The sequence below is a fragment of the Cricetulus griseus genome, chromosome 4, assembly GCF_003668045.3.
Source record: "Cricetulus griseus strain 17A/GY chromosome 4, alternate assembly CriGri-PICRH-1.0, whole genome shotgun sequence".
NCBI lineage: Eukaryota > Metazoa > Chordata > Mammalia > Rodentia > Cricetidae > Cricetulus > Cricetulus griseus.
Window position 1 is genome coordinate 183,169,798 of NC_048597.1, and position 19,457 is coordinate 183,189,254.

General features: G+C 46.1%; 1 protein-coding gene across 1 annotated transcript in view; it reads right to left on the reverse strand.

Moving 5' to 3' along the window:
• Positions 1-19,457, reverse strand: part of Cgnl1 (cingulin like 1) — a 102,721-nt gene that overhangs the window by 29,832 nt on the left and 53,432 nt on the right. Inside the window, exons 8-9 of the mRNA XM_035443795.1 lie at positions 2,291-2,497; positions 1,436-1,540 (exon numbers count right to left, since the gene is read on the reverse strand). Coding sequence (XP_035299686.1) covers positions 1,436-1,540; positions 2,291-2,497 — 312 coding nt within the window. The remainder of the gene's footprint in view (positions 1-1,435; positions 1,541-2,290; positions 2,498-19,457) is intronic.

Consider the following 19,457-nt stretch of genomic DNA (forward strand, 5'->3'; position numbering starts at 1 on the left):
TAAGTGTTTTTTTTTTTTTTAATACTATTTTTTATCCTTAAAGGAAGGCTCTTCTCCCTCCTGCTCCTGTCCTAGTGGGCTTTTGCATATTGAGACAGCAGAAGGGAAAAGCCTTGCTGCTTCCATGGCTGGCCATAGTTACTGTGCTCCAAGGCGTCTGAGATGCCACCTTCTTCCTGTCCTTTATCAGGAGCTCAGTGGCCCTTGGTTACTGACCTCAATCATATAGTCAAAGGCTCTGCAGCCAGTAACAGGTCATGGTCCCCAAGCTCAAGGGTGCCATTGTACATCCTCCAGCTCTGTGTCTTAGAATGACCCACCTGGTGAGCCCTGCCGTCCACATGTGCAAATTTCCTTCCACTATCAATCAGTGGGTTTGTACTGTTAGCCTTAGAGGCATCGTCTCTGTAACTACAAAGTACCTTACTCAGCATTGCCACCCAGAGGGCAAAAGCTGCAAAGGGACCTGGGAAGCTGGCTCAGTGGGTCAAGCGTTTGCTGCACAAGCATAAGGACCTGAGCTCAGATCCCCAGCACCCAGGCAAATGGTAGATTAGGTGATGTCCAAGTGTGAACCCTGTTCAACACGAAGGAGATACTGTTTAAGAGAACTAGCCTCGTGCACTCAGAGCTCTGCACCATGGCTCCAAGTGTGAATCATCATTTCCTGTGTGCTGTCCCCATCTGACCCTACAGACTAGTGGGTCCCCACTGTGAAACTTCAACAGTCTTGAGCAGCCCTTCAGCCCCCACCTTCCCCAAAACTCACCCCAGGGATATTTGGGCAGCATTTTGAAACCCAAGGGCAGAAGGTAGAATGAAGACACACCTGGATCAAACTGAGGCTGCTGTGCAAAAGTCAATTTATAACTTTAGCGCTGGCTCTGACTACAGTGGACTTCAAATAATCTACCTGACATTCAAATGGGAAAATCTCATTTTCTAGGAACCTCCTGGTTATGAAGAGAGATAGCTATCTGGTCTCAAGGAAATGACTTCTTCCTGCTCCTTTCCAGAGCCGCCTTGAAGAACTGCCCGGTGTGGAGTGTGTTTGTCCAGAGGAGAAGGGAAATTGGCTTCTGCAGAGAGGCGACTCCATGCCGCCTTGGGGACAGGTTCAGCCTGCTTCCACATGCTATTTGTATTTTATCTCTGCAAAGCTGTCGAGAACTTTCCCATCAAGGGCAAGGCCTTCTCAACCTTGGCACAGTGACGTTTGGACCAGAAAGCTCATGGTTGTGGGGCTGGCCTGTTTTCTAGGATGCTTGCAGCATCCTCCCGGTGTGACAATGAAAACATCTCAAGATATCACCAACCATCCCCTACTCCCAAGTCACCAGTCTAGATGGATAGTCTGAAGCTCAGGGTGGCTACACAGGTGGAAGGCATCCCTGGAAGGACCGACATGGATGAGGAAGGCAAGACTCAGGCTTACCTGGGCATGCTCCAGTTCCTTCTCCAGAGCTCTTCTGGCAGAGGTGGCTTCCTTTTCTTCCTGTCTGGCATGCACAAGGGCTCGCTCTAGCTGCTGCACTTCACTCTACAATGAGACAGATGGGCCAAAAAACACAGGGATACACTCTGATGTGTTCTGATGCCTGCTGTGTCCAAGAGAAAAGACAGTCATGACCGTAGTGTCTGTCATGGGGCCAAGATAAGGAACAGCTCAGTTCTTGGGTGAGTGCTCCTCTGCAGTCCCATTTCTAGCCACATGTCACTTTCTGGATTACCTTGGTGACTTTTTTCTTTATTACAAATACCCAAGATTTATCCCTGGAGAGTCAGAAACTCCCGGTAGGGGAGATGGACAAGGCACTGCTTTAAAGATGTGCAGGTGACCTGATGGATGCCAGTGCGTCCCTCCCATTCTACTGCTGTAGCTTACCACCTCTTTCCCTAACAGCTTCCAAAGCTTGGGTAAAATAGATAACTGGTTTGCTAAAATCTCCAAAAATATCAGCTATGTGTTAAAGAATGTCTCCAGTGAGTCAGCCTAATGGTGGCGTGATGATGGACTCTGCAGGTGGTCAGAGGTCCCCCATGGAGCCTCAGAAAGATGTCTATGTCTGATGCCAGAGCTGCTGGGGACTGTGTAGCCTGGACCTGTGTTTCCTACCCTGGCTTCATTAGCCCTGCTCCCAGACCTCTGGTTCTTGCCACTCCCATTGATGCTTGCAGGTCACCTTGACATCCTAAATAAATCCTGACAGTCTCTTCCCCAACTCTACAATCACTATAGGAAAGAGGGCCACGAACTGCCAAGCCCCGACCAAGACCCAGGGAGCCTCACCTCAAACTTGCGGAGTGTCTCCTTTGCTTGGGCCTCATCATCTTTCACATCCTCCATCTGCCTCTGCAGCTGGGCCAGTCTGCGCTCCAGCTCTGCAATCCTTGCCTGCAGCTTCTCATTCTCCTCCTTCAGCACTTTCTCACGCAGGTCTGCCTCTCCTTGGCTCTGCTCTGATGAGTTGCTCCTGCTGGCCAGGACCTCCACATTCTAAGAACAAAGAACAAAGGAATGAGTGTTCACAGGTGGTCCCCAACTCATGAGGGAAGCTGGCTTCTGAAAAGTACCACAGCTGGAACCTTGCCATCTCAGCAACAGCAGGATGAGGCAGAATGATTGGAAGTTCTGGGCTAGCCTGGGGTACTTGATGCTTTCGAAGCTAGCCCAGGCAATTTAGGGAAACCTTGTCAGTCCTGGAACTCGCTTTGTAGACTAGGCTGGCCTTGAACTCAGAGACCATCCTGCCTCTGCCTCCTGATTGCTGGGATTAAAGGCCTGTGGTACCACCACCCGGCTGCAGGATTCATTTCAACACCCAGCATTAAGAAAAGAAAAATCATGCTAGATGTCAGGGGAAGAAGACAGTGTGAATGACAGCCTACAGGCCACTTGATGCCTGTCATCTGCTCTTAAATGAAATATGGGCCACGGTAGAGCTATGTAGTTTGATGTCTGTCAATACAAAAAAAAAAAGTGAAAAATAAATGAAAAGATGAAGTATCACAAGAGCATAGCCACACCCACTCATTGGAAGATCATCTGGGATGGCTTTCATAGAATGCCTGCCAGCCCTTCCCTGTGCTCAGCCCATTTTGAGGTCTCCAATTTGAAGGACCCCAGAAGCTATTCTCATCCCCACCCACAAGATGGGGAAAGTGGGTAGGCTGGGGGCATAACAGCTCTGCTAATAGGATGCTTGCCTGGCATACATGAAGCCATGGGTTTGATCCCTAGCATCACATACACTGGGTGTTGTGGGCACCTTCTCCAGCACTAACGTGGTACAAGCAAGAGAAAGAAGAGGTCAAGGTCATCCTCTGCTACATAATGAATTTGAGGCTAGCCTGGGCTACACATGACCTTGTCACAAACAAAAGCAAACAAGCAAATGAAGACAGCACCCCTTCACAAAATGAACTTAAACTGGGTCATGGACCCAAAGTCTAGAACTAAAACCATTAAAGCTCTTAGAAGACACAGGAGTGTATATCTGTGATTTTGGTTTAGGCAAAGGTTTCTCAGCTACAAAACCAGAAGCACAGATAACAAAAAACCAGACAGACTTCTGTGTGTGTAAGTATATGCTTGCATGTATTATGTGTACCGTGTGTGTGAAGTACCCAAGGCATCCAGAAGAGGGCATTATATCCCTCCAGGACTAGAGTTACAGAAGGTTGTGAGCCTGTAACTCACCAAGAAAGAGTAGTCCCTGAAAAGTAAGAAACTTTTGCAATGCTGGGGATGCCATCAGGATGATAAGATGGCCCACAGAACGAGAGGAAATATTTGCAAATTGGACCATATTAAAATATATATATTCTTCACCTTCCTAATAAAAAGATAAATCACCTTTATCTATTTATTTTTGAAGCAGGATCTCTCACATAGTTCTGACTGTCCTGGAATTTACTCTAGACCAAGCTGGCTTCAAACTGACTCTGCCTCCCAAGTGCTGGGATTAAAAACATGTGCCTCAATGCCCGGCAAGACACCAACTCTCAACAAGGGCAATGGATAGGAATAGATTTGTTTCCAAAGAAGATACAGGAAGGGGCACAGGAAGAGCTGCTCAAAACTGCTAGTCACTAGAGAAGGGCAAATCAGAGCTCAGTCACACACGCCTAGTGCTAGGGAGCATAGAGAAAAACAAAAACCGTCATGCATCCCTGAGAAAATACAAAATTGTGTAGCCATGCAGGAAAGTTGTCAGCTCCTCAAAACAATGTTAAACCAAGTTTCCCCCTGACCAGATACTTCATTCTTTTCTATATGCCTAAGAGAAATAAAACTTCTACTTACATAAAAAATGTACATACACATGCTCAAGTCATCATTATTCATAGAGTCCCAAAGTGGAAACAACTTATATTCCCATCAATAAATGAGCGGGTAAATAAAATTTGATAGGTATGTAAATGGACTAGTATCTGCTCCTAAAAAGAAATGAAATACTGATGTATGCTACAACAGAAAACATGACACCACGTGAAAGACAAATGTCATGAAAGACCCTATATTGGTGCTGAAGAAAAGGTCTAGAACAGTAAATCTAAAGATATGGAAAAATAGCTTAATGGTTGGCCAGGGCTAGAGGAAGGTCTGGGGGAGAGGTGGGGAGGGTCTACCAGTGGGCATGCATTTTCATTTGAGACTTAATGAAAACATTCTAGTGTTGACTAGTAATGGCTACACAATCCTGTATATACACTATAACCACAGAGTTGATTGTTATGTGAATTATAGATTAATGTGGCTGTACCCTGGCTTGCTAGAGAAGGGCACTTGGTCTGTAAGTTCACATCTGGCCGTGGCACAGGCTGTTTGGCTTTAGGGAACATGCATATATCCTGACACTTGGTGCTGGTTTGATCATTTGCAAAGTGCTAATTTGCCTTTCTCTGTGTTCACAGTGTGGTAACCCACATTGTGTTTACAAATAGTTTAACGTTTAATGTAAGCCTTTGTTTGCAAATCTCTCCAGAAACCTTCTCTGGCCTCTGTTCCCCCACCACTCCTAGCTCACTAATTTATAAAAAGACCATAAAACAAACTTCCCCTTTTCCTGGAACCATACCTAATTCAACAATAGTCTTGGCATCTAAAAACAAACAAAGCCCCATACCCTTTTGTTCAGGGCAAGGGCCACATGAAAGTTCTGTGAGAGATCCAAGCAAAGAAAGTTGGTGTAGAAAAGCTCTTCCAAGGCCTCCCAGCTCCCAAATGCCCCAGTTCCCACATCATCTTTCCCAGATTCTTACTGATGTCTGGGTCCAGTTCATGTGGCAGAGATGTCAGAGCTGGCAAAGCTCTGCTGACCCAGAAGGTCACCATACAGACACAGAAGCCATATTTATAGTGTCAGGGCTATTGCTGTGACTCTGATCTTACTTCCCCGATGTCACAGCAAGATTGGAGAGACCATACGACCAGAAGAAAGACCAAAGACACACACTTCTGATTCACAGACCTGTGTTTGCCATTTAGCGTTTTAACTTTATTCACTCACACAGGGAAGTCACACTTACCAAATATCAACTCCAATTCCCTGTCACTCCAGCGACTTGAAAACCCTACACTATATCATGGCCACAAAGCAAAGGCACCATTTTCTACTCTTGTTTTCCAAGCCTGGACCATGACTAAAAGCTGCATTAAGATAGTTTCTCCATCTATCAGGTAGCCAAGCTAAAAAGTTTTGGTAACAGTGTTGGGCAGAGTCAGAAGACATGGCTGGTGGGATGAAACACTGCTGGAGAACCTAGAAGACAATGTGGTAATAGGTATTGAAGTTATAGCAGACATTCCCTCTGCACAGTAACTTCTCTCCAAGTACTATAGCCAACACATGTGCACAATGGTACAAAAATGAGCCTAATGGCCAGGTGTGGTACACACCTTAATCCCACTACTCGGAAAACAAGGAAATCTCTGTGAGTTCAAGGCCAGCCTGGTCTACACAGTGAGTTCTAGGCCAGGCAGAATTACAAAGTGAAGACTAAAACAAAAACAAAACAAAATGAGACGCTACACCATAGAAGCCTGCAGTCTACTAAATGTCCTTCAGTATTGTATCTGTTCAGTAGTGCTATGCAGTGAAAGTGAAAAACAAACGAGGGGCAGAACAATCCTTCCAGCCTTTCTGTGTATAAGACAGGTGGTAGCGTGTGTACCTGGCTTCGCTATGAACTGGCGGTTCTGACTGACTGTGAGAAAGGGGAGTGGGGCGTGGGAAAAGTGGAGGCAAGTTTATCCATGGCAAACTCTCTTGTAATGTCTTTATTCTGAACCACAGAAACCCAGCATGGATTCACAATTACAAAATAAATGTGCATTTTCTTTTAAAAGTTCAACTGTTTTGGCCACAGGCACCTGGAGGACAATCAGGCACATTCTCACCTCCTCCAGTCTGTGGAAATCTTTCCCCAGTCTGTTCACAGGCCCTTCTGAACAGTAAGAGATAGCGGAGCCAGGCCACAGCTGTACAAACACAGCACAGAGCGATCTCTCATGCTGTTTTACACAGCAAAGCGATTCCTTCTCACCACCAATAGTTAGGAGGGTGAACAGACACAGGCACCTGGCCCCTCACTTTGCATGAGTGCTCCTCCAACATTTAAACCAACCAACAGGGAGGTGGAGAAGCCCATTGTGGGGTGAAGAGAGAAAAGCCCAGGGGCTGTGGACAACAGCTCTCAAGGCTCAGGTTTCTCTTTTACAAATTGTGTTTTTCCCACTGTGACATTTTAACTCTATGCCATGGAATTTCGGGATGGGAGATGGGGGTTGCAGGTTGCACATGTGTGCATCTGGAAGCCAGAGAGCAACCTTGTCATTCCACTTTTTTTTTTTTTTTTTTGACAGGTCTCATTATCCTGGAATTCACCAAGTAGGATAGAGTAGCCAGCCAGCCAATCCCAGAGATCTGCCTATCTCCATCTCTGAGGCAATAGGATTACAAAAACCTGATACCACACCCAGATTTTTCACATTGGTTCTGTGCATCAAACTTACATCCAAGTGCCTGCTTGCCAGGTGAATATTCTCCCCAGCCCACCATGTATCTGTTTATATTAATGCATGTTTGGCATCCAAAGAACATTCAATTCTAACCTTATGATCTAGGGTACCAGGCACCCTAGAAGCCATGTTTACAGGCCACAAATCAAACCTACACTTCTTTTTACACTTACTTGTTTTTTATTGGGTGTGTTAGTGTTGTGCATGTGTGTGAGGTCAGAAAGCATCTCGCAAGCATCAGTGCTTTCAGTTCCAGGGACTGAATTCAGAGTCTCAGTCTGGGCGGAAAGGGCCCTTACCCACTGAAACATCTTGCCAGCCCCTTAAACCTTCACTTAAAAAAAAAAAGATTTTATTTTATTTGTGTGTGTGTGTGTGTGTGTGTGTGTGTGTGTGTGTGTGTGTGTGCCCACATGCCTGTACTTACACTCATGTTAGTGCAGACAGATCCCTTAGACCAGTGGTTCTCAACCTGTGAGTCACAACCCCTTTGGGGGTTGCACATCAGATAGCCTGCATATCAGATATTTATATTATGATTCATAACAGTAGCAAAGTCACAGTTATGAAGTAGCAGAGAAAATTCTTTTATGATTGGGGGCTCCACAATGTGAGGAACTGTGTTAAAGGGCCACAGCATTAGGAAGGTTGAAAAACCCTGCCTTAGAGCTACACTCAGAAGCACTTTGTGAATGACCCAGTGTGGACTGTAGGAACACAATTCTGGTCCTCTGGGAGAGGGCCCTCTGAGCCATTTCTCCAGCTCCCAAACCTACACTTCTTGGAAGAAATAATGGAGATCTTCACCTGGAAAGTGCCTCTGGCCTTTCCAGAGCAGCTATGTGCAGTGCAGAGATGAGTCCGTAGTGTTTAAAGGGCAAGCCAAGTTTCCTGGCTGGTTCATTCATTAAAAATTTAGACCCGTTATCCAGTATGTTGGTCTGGTAAACTGATGGTGACTAAGGGGCAAATAACATACTTTAAAGTGCTGAACTGCTGAATTTACACTACTTTTAAAATCCTTCACTTTCAACCATGTGCTCTAGTTACTAATTTAAAAGGTGGTGGCAGGGGTAAAGGGAGGAGAGCTGGGGGAAGTGTGCAAATACCATGATGCACAACACCACCACCCCACCCTACCCCACCCCACCCCCGCCCCCGTCCCGGCTTTGTCTGATGTCAACACTCATTGCAAATAAGGACTGCTGGCAAACGCCATACTTTCACGAGTTAATCTGCACTTAAGAATTTCTCACCACCCTGAAACAGGTGGACTTGTACATTTATGACAAGCACAGAGCTCCAGCACGGCACACCAGTGGCTATGTCTTGAGTGCCCTGCTTAATTGAGGAGCTGAGTGCCCTTTCCTTCCAGAGCTCAGGTCTGACACCTTGGCCAGCCTTACGCCTGATGGTCATTGGCAGACAGGGCCAGGGCTCGTCCTAGTGCAGAATACACAGACCTTCCAGGCTTTACTAATTAACAAGGCTTCTGCCACAGCCAGCTTTTGTTTCCTTTCTGTCTCCCTTTTCTGCTGAATGAGGGCAAACAGCTGAGGCGTGGAGGCCAGGAGGCCAGAGGAGAGAATGCTGGCTTGTCAGTTCCGTGCCACTGGCTACCCACACTCCAGTGTGTGGAGGCTGCAGGAGCTGAGCTGAGAGGTGTCCAGCTCCCCACTCCCCTCACCTGCTGGAAAGTGGCTGTCTCTTTGCAATACAGCCTCATGGTTGCTCTCCTTAGCGTAATGACAACCTGGACTGATAATGAATCCCTTGCTTACTGTAAGATGTAGGAAGTCACACCCCTTATACTATCTTCAGGGTCCCACCACAAAGTGACAGTGGGCTATTCAGGTAAATAAAAGCTTGTTTTGGTTCTAAAGCTCTCTCTACCCCCTCTTCCTAGTTCTCTGTGGATTTCACTGTCATGGGTCTCTAGTTTGTGGGGGTTTGAGTTCTCTTGAGCATAGGAGTCACCCAATAAATGCTCATTTTGTCTCAAGGTCTAGCTAGAGCAGGTCCTGAGATGCTGTCTCTAACGAGCCCTTGGGTCAGACTGGTGACACCCCATCTCACGGGCCTCTCCTGCCCTCCAGCTGCCTATGGGTCCCACTTTGGCTTGAGATCTCCTGGTCAAGTCCTTTAGGCTTTCAAAGTCCCAGGTGTTTCAAAACAGAGTTGATTCCAAAGGTAAGAACCCCAAGGCTCATCTTAAGTTTCCTTTTGTAAGATGTGGCTTCCAGTCCAGGCTCTGCTAGTCTTTTTAGGACTCTGGGTAATTCTTGAGCTAACATCTGCCTTCAGTTTCCTCTGCAACATGAGAGGCCCTAGTTTAAGGGCCTAGAAGAAACTTGAGGAAATGAGGCAGTACCAGGCAACCATGAAGCTGAAGTGAAACTTCTAAGGCTTTCACTCCTGTCATATCATGGTCACATGTTATTTCCCCCTGCTGCCAGGTCTCAGAGTCCTTGCCCCAACACCCAGAGCAGAAGACAGCAGGCAACTTGTTGCTACTAAAGTAGATTAAAGTCACCAGTTCATTTCCTCCTGCCTGATACTAAATTCACCACACCTCAGGCTAAAGAGACAAAGCTTCCAGAAAAATGTATTTCCACTCTGTGTGTTTGTTGCTGAAGTGGTCATTTTCCTGCATACAGAACCACCTAAAAGATACTTCCTGACCCCTCTTCATCCTAAAGTGATGTGGATTCCTTTTGTAAGGAATCCACTTACTTACTTTTTTTTTTTCCCCTAAAGTGACTCAGTGATTATGTAGCTTAAAAATATGAGTGGCCTCCTGGGGCTGGCAAGATGGCTCAGTAGGTAGAAGCATCAACAAACTGAGTTCAGTCCCAGTAAGTATGTAAAAGGAAAAGGAGAGAACAAATTCCACAAGGTTATCCTCTGACCTCCATGCACACACCATGACACACACACACACACACACACACACACACACACACACACACAATAATAAATGAACATATGTATACACACATATGTGCATACATAACTCATTTTCTTCATAGTTTGCTTCTAAAATAAATAAATCACGTTTCACTATAACAGATTAAGAAACCACATGATTCATTCTCAGAGAGGCCCATAATTCTGACACAGATCCAGATAAAAACTGTGATAATAAAACCCTAGTATTTGGGCTGGAGAGATGGCTCAGTGGTTAAAAGCACTGGTTGTTCTTGCCAAGAATCCAGGTTTGGTTCTCAGAACCCACATGGGGGCTTACAGCTGTCTGTGACTCCAGTTCCAATTGATGCTGCCTTCTGCAGGAACTGCGTGCATGTGATTCACAGATATTCAAGCAGGCAAACACACACACACACATACTTGCTCACAGAGTGTCCTTGACACAGGCTGTCATTTAAACCACATAATAAACATATTCAGATACTCAAGATAACAGCTCCCATAAAAACTCTCTCAACCGGGGGCTGGAGAGATGGCTCAGAGGTTAAGAGCACTGACTGTTCTTCCAGAGGTCCTGAGTTCCCAATTCCCAGCAACCATACGGTGGCTCACAACCATCCGTTATGAGATCTGGTGCCCTCTTCTGGTGTGCAGATATACATGGAAGCAGAATGTTGTATACATAATAAATAAATAAATAAATAAATAAATAAAATCTTAAAAAAAAAAAAGACTCTCTCAACCAAATAGGGAAAACACTGATTTTCCCCCAAAGGCCATGTGTTCAGAAGTTCATGCCTAGATATTTGATTCCATTCATGTGCAAGCTCCAGATGAGAAAAACCCATAGAGACGTAAGGTAGGTAGGTTGGTGGCTGACAGAAGCCAGGGTTTGGAGAAGTAGGCAGTGAGAGATGTTTTGGCACTAAGCTGGTGGTGTGGCATTGTGTGCTCTCGTGTGACGCTGTGTGTTCTCATTGTGAAGTGCAGTGCTGTGTGCTGTCATTGTAAAGTGTGTTGTGTGTTCTCACTGTGAAGTGTGGCGTTGTGTGCTCTCACTATGCACACATAAAAACCCCAAACAATACATTTTCAGTTAGTTAAAATGGTGGATCTATGTTATGTGAAAGCAAGGGAAGGGGCCGTACCATTTTTTTTTTTTTTTTTTTTTTTTTTTTTTTTTTTTTTTTTTTTTTTTTTTGGTGCGGCCTCTGAAGGATCTAACTCAGGTCCCCACACTTGAAGACAAAGTACTTTATTAGCTGAGCTCTCTCTTCTGCTCCCAGATTTAATTTTTTAACATCACTTCTTTAAAAAGAAGTGCTTGCTGAATGTTCTCCAGTTTCTCTGGGTTCTCTCATATTTCTAAGACACTGTCTCCTTAAGCTAACCTATGACCAGCATATGAAATACCTGTTTATAGAATCCAGCAACCCCTGCTGTTAACTTCAAGGAGCTGCCTTCAAAAGAGACTCCACCCCACGACATCATGCCCCTGAGTTTACATCACCAGGAAAAAGCTAAGGGCAGCGATAGGAAAATAAAATAGGGGTTAAACTCCTTGTTGAGATTAGCTTGGTCACTTACCGACCATGGGACCTTATAGATGGCTACAAAGCAGCTTGCTGTCAGTGCCCAGGCTGGACAAGTTGAACAGGATTTTTGAAGAGGATAAACAAGCACACCCTCCCCCTACTGATGTGGGTACCCCTCCAAAATAAACTGAAGGTTCAGCCTGGAACCACACAGGTCTCCAAAGCCACCACTTGACACTTCTCGATTCCCTGTATCTCTTGTTACTTGGGAAAGTGCAGATTCTACCTTTCCAGTCTGCTGCTACCTGATGGCTACAAATGCTGAGGGCCAACTCAAAGTGGTAGAAATCTTGGAACTTTAAAATTTTTTCAATGAAGGGCTGGGATTGTAGCTCAGTTGGTGAAGTGCTTGCCTAACGTGCACCGACTCCGGGTTCCATATCCAGCACTTCATAAAGTAAGAATAGTGTTGCATGCCTTTAATCCCATCACTCAGGCGGTTGGAGGCAAGATGACCAGAAATTTAAGGTCAGCTTGGGCCATATGAGAGTACTCTCCCCACCCCTAAAACAAACAAACAAACAAACAAACAAAATCCCATAACTAAAGTGTTCACACCAGGAGCTCTCAACCCAATGGCCTTACTTTTGTATGAGCGCTTCTTAGCATCCTCAAATTAGGACAAATGACCATTCAGAGAATTACCAAATTATCTTTTTACCTCCAAGGCTACAGCTGAGGAAAGGAACTGACTGAAGTCATCTTGGGAATCAAAAGGCTAGATCAAGGCTGTTAGCAAGCTTGAAAGTTGAGGCCTGCAACCCTTGGGGTTAACATACATAACAAGAGTGACCTTTATTTATTTCCTCCTTTAATTTAAAGTGGCCAACCCCTGGGAGAACAGAGAAAGCAGCTGATACCAAGCCTAAAGAGGTTCTCTGAACTCCTTGCATGCCAGCCTGCAGGGAGCAACAGCCAGCTCCAGCTGACCAGCCTGGAAAACAGGGCCAGCAACAGGAATCTCCTGGCCCAGGAAAGGCCACCTGTTCACTCTGAGATTTTTGTCTACATATCAATGCCTCAGAGTCTCAGTTTGGTTTCCGTAAAAACACAGGTGGCATTCTACTCTCTGTGCAGATCCAGAGAAATGAAAGGTAAGAGCGCCAAATGTCAAATCACTAGTTGCTGTGTAAACAGAGCACAGTGTCCAGGAAGGAATTACAGTGTACACCCAATGCTACAGACCATGATTCAGAGACTTCCTGTTAGGCAGGACCTGGAAGGAGGCAGTGACTCTGGCTTCTGGCCCCTTGCTCAACCTTTCTCACCCAGGCTATAGGCATGATTCTCATCCTGTCCCTTTGTTTCTCAGTGGAGAACAAAATGCCACCTTCCATCTCAGGAGAGCTTGGAAAGGCAGACGGTAGAGTGACAGAGTCCAATCAGAGCACCCAGGGTCACTCTAGCATGGCTCTGCAAGACCTTTCTAGGGCAGTCCCCACAGGGCCACTCTCCAGAAAGAAGCCACCTTGAATGCTGCTCAAAGAGACCCCATGAATGTGCTGTCCCAACTATTTCCAGTTCTTTCCTGCCCTCCAGGTATGTGTAAATCCCTGTCCCCTGTCCTCTTGAAGTCACGGGTGACCATTTTGACCCAGAACATAAAAGTGGGCCGGAAGAGACAGCTCAGTCAGAAAAGTGCTTGCTGTCCAAATATAAGGACCTGAGTTTGATCCCCCAAACCCAGTTAAAATAAAGGAAACCAGGGCTGGAGAGATGGTTCAGTGGTTAGGGAAGACTTTGTGGCTCTTCCAGAGGACATGAGTTCTGTCCCCAGCACTTACATCAGGTGGCTCACAACCACTGTAACTCTAGCTCCAGGGGATCTTCTGGCCTTTGAGAGCACCTGCATACACACACACACACACACACACACACACACACACACACACACACACTAAAGTTTTGAAAGCTAATAGGTGATGAGGAAGGATGGTAAAATGGGCAAAATAACACGAGGAACATTAAAAGGGGACTAGCGGGGAGGTTACCCAGGGGCTTGGGGTACCAGGGCAGTGAGGGAAAGGTTAGCCACTAAAACACACTTTGTTCCAAAATACCAGAATAATATATACTAACATGTGTGCTAATTTAAAAGATAAAGTCTTAAAAAATAAATTTAAAAAAATGTTAAAGCTTGATGTGATATGAGTACTTCTAACCCAATCCCAGCATCAGGAAGGTGGAGACAAGAGGATCTCCGGGGACTCACTGCCAAAGCAGCCTAGCTGCTGAGCTCCATGGAGTCTCAAATGAAAAGAAGAGGCCAGTACCGAAGGAATCCAAGTTTAGCTTCCGGCCTCCATATACCTGCATTCACACACATACCTACACACGCATGCATACATACACATACATCCGCAAGCAATCCACACACATGTACATGCATGAACACACACAGCATCCCACACACGCATACATGCATACACGCACACAGTGCCATTCACGCATGTCCTTCCATATACACCCCACATGCACGTCTCACACATACACACACCCACACTCTTGCGCATGTCTGTGATCTCTGCTGTAGTGGGCAGGTGTGTTGCACTGATTGATTCTTTGAGTCTATCCCAGGGTGTGATGCATGCCACTTCTCATTTGTTTGTGTGTAGGTATGTATGCTGGAGTGTGTGTGTGTGTGTGTGTGTGTGTGTGTGTGTGTGTGTGTGTGTGTGTGTGTGGTGCATACAAAGGTGGTCTAATGAGCAAGAGAGTCCCTCCCCCACTCACTTGGACACACACTGGAAATGTGGCAAGAGCAAGAAGTGTTTCTCAGTTAAACTACTGAGACTCGGGGTCATTTATTACAGCGGGGGTAATCTAGTTTATTGAGCCATGCAAAGACCTTCTGTTCCCAGGCTCAGCCTGCCTGTCCCAAGTTGACAGAGAATAAAGCTCAAGTCCATTACAAGCTTCGTCACCCAAGAGCTGGAAGGGCATAACAAGGAGAGAGCATGGGCCTCTAGAGTCACTCTTGGGTTCAAAGCCTCTGTCACTTAGCCGAGCCACATGACTCCGAGCTAGTGGGTTATCCTTCACTAAGACACCATAGCCACTCTGAAGTGGCAATGACATCATCTGCCAACAGAGTCCTTCGAGGATGAGCTGCCGTGTGCTTTAACTATGAAGCAGTGAACAGCTGTGCAGCACACGCCACATGAACAAGCAGTGGTTACAGCTGTCCCCATCACTGTCAGCAACCTGCTTTTGTCATGTGCCAGCTTCAGGAAACCAGGCTGGTTTTTCTCACTCTACGTAGCAGGAAGGAATGTCTATTCTCAGAGTGGATTCAGATGTTCCATGGCAGAGTCCATGGAGGTACCCAGAACATGACCAGGCAGAGGGGCTGCTTAGTAGGTGCAGACTTGGAGCCCTTTGTCCAGTCTGTCCTAGCCAGCCCTAGGACACTCAAGGGCTAATGAAGCATGGAGGGACTAGACTGTGATGACCCTCTGCCTTAGGTTCGTCTGACCGGGGTCCTCTGTGATATCCCAAGCCACATGCTATCTCGGGGGCACTGAACATCAGCATGATGCACTACCATAGAGACCCTCATAGTAGCCTAGAAGGTAAGTTGTTATTTGAGGAGATCTTTTAGATATCATATATAGGGACCTAGCCCATACCTGAGACCAATTGGTGGGATATTCCTTAACAAGTAAGCCTGAACTGACTTACTATTGAGGACCCGTGAGCCTGGCAGTCCCTTTCAGCCCCAGCCCAGTTGGGGCTTTGAGAAGAAACAGACCAAACAGGGTCATCTGCCCTTCATCACAGAATCCCTGGTCACAGAATCCATGGTCAAAGTGGAAAAGCAATTCAAGCAGAGTCCTGAGGTAGCAACTTAATAAGTGTTATCTCTGCCCCAAGGCCTTCCACGCATGCCTCTGGAGGTGGCCTCAAGGAACACAGGAGGCTCAGTGAGATTCCTTATCTGGTCCTAGGTGGCCTCTGGGACTGACTGACCTGAAGCAAGTGAGCCTCACTCGAACAATTATAGAATGTGGGAGAAGGGTCTTGAAGTGAGGATGTCAGTGCCCACCACTTTATCTATACACACTGAAAACTAGAGTCGACTAGCACACAGAACCATCCTTGAAGACCATAAACTCACACAAGAAAATTGAACACGAACCAGCGAGATGGCTCAACAGGTTAAGGTACTCACTGCCAAGCCTGACAACCTGAGTTCCATTTCTGGGACAAACATGGTGGAAGGAGAGAACTGACTCCTGAAAGTTATCTTCTGACCTCCACATGTGTGCTGTGGGGTGTGAGCAAACACAAAATAATTTAAACAAAATGTCCAACGGTCTCAAGGTCATGGTTATATAAAAGAGAAGATGTCATCAACATGGCTGTGGTAGTGTGAATGTAATTGGTCCCCATAATCTCATAGCAAGTGGCACTATTAAGAGGGTGGTCTTGTTGGAGGAAGTGTGTTTCTGTGTGGGCAGGCTTTGAGGATTCCTATGCTCAGGATATAGCCCATTGTCTCATTCAATTTTTGGTTGCCCGCAAGACGTAGGACTCTCAGCTACTTCTCTAGCACCATGTCTGCCTGCACACTACCAGGCCCCACCATGATAATAATGGACTGAACCTCTGAAACTTTAAGCAAGCCCCCTCAATTAAATGTTTTCCGTTTAAAAGTTGCTGTGGCCGGCCGGGCATTGGTGGTGCACACCTTTAATCCCAGCAGGCGGATCTCTGTGAGTTCGAGGCCAGCCTGGTCTCCAGAGCGAGTGCCAGGATAGGCTCCAAAGCTACACAGAGAAACCCTGTCTCGAAAAACCAAAAACCAAAACCAAAAACAAACAAACAAACAAAAAAAGAGTTGCTGTGGCCTTGGTATCTCTTCACAGCAATAGAAAACCCTACCTCAGACAATAGCAGGTAAAGGTTATTCCCTCTCTGACTTACCAAAGTTTTCTATTCCTGCAGATAAAGTAAGCCAGAGCTAGAGAGCCTTGCATTCGTCTCAAAGTCAGAGAATGTCAGTTATCTGAGCTGTCTAATTTCTCAAGTTCAAGCCCTAATTGGAATTTCTACTATGCGCCCTACATCCTGTTATATCTCTGACAGATGAACAGTCTTGACATCTGTTTCCAGGGGCTGGACATACAGACAGCCTTTGAAAACAAACCTTTCTGTTTCTGTCCTTCTCTGCCATAGAAATGTCTCCATGCTCAGCCAACATCTGCATCCCTACTGTGCCGTTCTTCTTTGCTCCTTCCTTCCCCTTCAAGACCTCTTCGGTCCTCACATACTTTTCATAGAGCTCCTGGAAGTCCCAACACAGCCCCTTTGTAGTTAAGTTGAACTTGACTTCCAGGGATAAATAAGATGCCATCCTTTACACCTGAAATCCTGCTACACATTTTCCCTCCTTATACAACCTTCATCAACCACCCCACTCTGTGTCAGTGAGTCTGAATGTGGCTCCTAGCTTCCCACATGCCCAGGATGAGCTGCTGATTACACTACCCAAGGTCAAAACTCTGAGCCAGGCATGATGCTCAGGTCATTGCCTGTAGCTCCAAATGTGCCACAAAGAGAGGTATATTATGAACTATTTACTATTAGTCTCTGCTCCCCCCCCCCCGTGTGTGTGGGTATATGTATGTGGTATATATATGTCTGTGCACGTGTGTGTGTGTGTGGGGGTGCACACACTTGTGTATGTATAAGAAAGCCAGGGGAAGCAATCAAATGTCTTCCTCTATTATTCTTTGCCTCATTCCCTTGAGGTAGGATTTCTCACTGAACCTGAAACCCCACGTTCGGGCAAGGCTGGCCAGCCAGAGCTCCTGGTATCCACCTGTCTTTACCCCCAACATTTGAGTTATGGTCATGCATGGCCATGTAAGTGCTGGGAGTTTAAACTCAGGTCTTCATGCTGGAACAGTAAGTCTTTACTTTTGAGAAAGGAAATGGTGGCTCTGAGAGGTGAAATCACTTAATCAGTTGCCAAACTGACTAACAAAGGTACAAAATGCAATACCAGGCAACCTGACCAAGAGTCAACAAAATGGAAACTAGAGTGTGAGTCCAAGGCAAGGTTGGGATCTGACCACATCCAGGCTTGTCCAACACCTGGTGCACTGATCACTCATGGTCTAGGTTCAGGGAATTAATTGTCATGATAGAAGTCTATATTTAAAAGGGTCTATCTAGATGCATCATCTTCATCCAGAAAAGACATTCCCTTACCACAGTGTGTGTGTGTGTGTGTGTGTGTGTGTGTGTGTGTGTGTGTGTGTGTGTGTGTGATATTACTTTCATTTTTTGGCTGTTTTGGTTTTGTTAGGGGGTGATTATGTGTACATAGAGGACCACTTCGGCTATCACATCTCAGGAGCCATCCACCTTATCTTTGGAGTGTCTCTCACTGACCTGGAACTTGCTGATTCTAGTAGGCTAGCTGCCCAGAGAGCCCCAAAGATCCTCCTGTCTATCTTCCTGGCACTGGGATTTTAAGCAAACATCACCACACCTGGCTTTTTACATGGGTGCTGGGATCAAACTCAAGCCCTTACATTTTCAGGCAAGCATTTTATTGGCTAAGCTACCCCTAGCCCTGCTTCTATTAATTTCTTGAGACAGGGTCTATCCTTGCTAGGGTTCCTATTGCTGCAGTGAAACACATGACCAAAGGAATTGGGAAGAATAGGGTTTATTTGGCTTACACTTCCATCATTGAAGGAAGCCAGGACAGGAACTCTAACAGGAAAGAAACCTGAAAGCAGTTGCTGATGCAGAGGCCATAGAGGGATGCCACTTACTGGCTTGCTCCCTCTGGGTTACTCAGCCTGCTTTCTATAGAACCCAGGACCACTATGCCAGGGATGACACCACCCACAATGGGCTCGGCCCTCCCCACATCAAACACTAAAAATGCCCTACAGGCTAGCTTGATCTTATAGAAACATTTTTGTAATTAAGGTTCCCTCCTCTCAGAATACTTTAGCTTGTGTCAAGTTGACATAAAACTACCCAGTACAGGGTCTCATATAGCTTGCCCTGAACTCCCCATTCTCCTGCCTCTACCTCCCACATGCTGGGATGACAGGTGTCTATGGGCTCTACTGTTCTTTTGCTGTGCCATGGGCTAAATCTACTTTTGCTAAGCAGGGCTGAGAAAACTCTTTCAACTTCTAAACACCCTCTATAAAAATAGACTTCACTCCTAAATGAAGGTCTCAATTAGCAGATCCCTTCATTAGTGTGCTGTTTACCTTCGAATCGCTAATCAGCCCCCACCCTCCCACACACACACTGAAGGGGCTCTTGCCTGATTGTGTTGTCACCTTGGAAAGGACGCCTGAATTCCAGAGGAATGTGTGAATTGAACACCCTGCACTTTTTTCCCCCCAAAGGCTTTCTTTGCTTAGAGACTTCTGGCAAATCAGTAGTTTGCTGGGAGGCTTAAGATCTTACTTAACTGGGAAGTGATTGCCCCAGTTAATGGACTCCACAGCTCTCAAAGACAGTAGACTTTACAACTTACAAAGACTCACTCATTTTCCAGATGAGCAAGCCTGGGTCTAGAGAGAGAGGGGAAACGGCTTGTTCAAAGTGACACAAGGGAAATTTAAGCTACAGTGAGATCTTAAAGGCCTTACCTCTAACTTAACTCTTGTATCAGTCTGGAGTGGTGTGGTGGTGGTGGGTCAGGGGAGGGGTTGGAGGTGGGGAAGTGGGGCTGTCCTGCTCCCTAACCCTCTGGTAAAAGTACCTTCTCTACCATCCCCGCCTGAGAACCTGCCAGGCTCAGCTTATCAGACCCCAGAAACACGAAAGTATTCTTTTTTGCTTTTTGTTTTGTTTTGGAAACAAGGTCACATGTAATCCAGGCTGGCCTTGAACTTCCTATGCAGCCCAGGATGACCTGGAACTTCTGACTT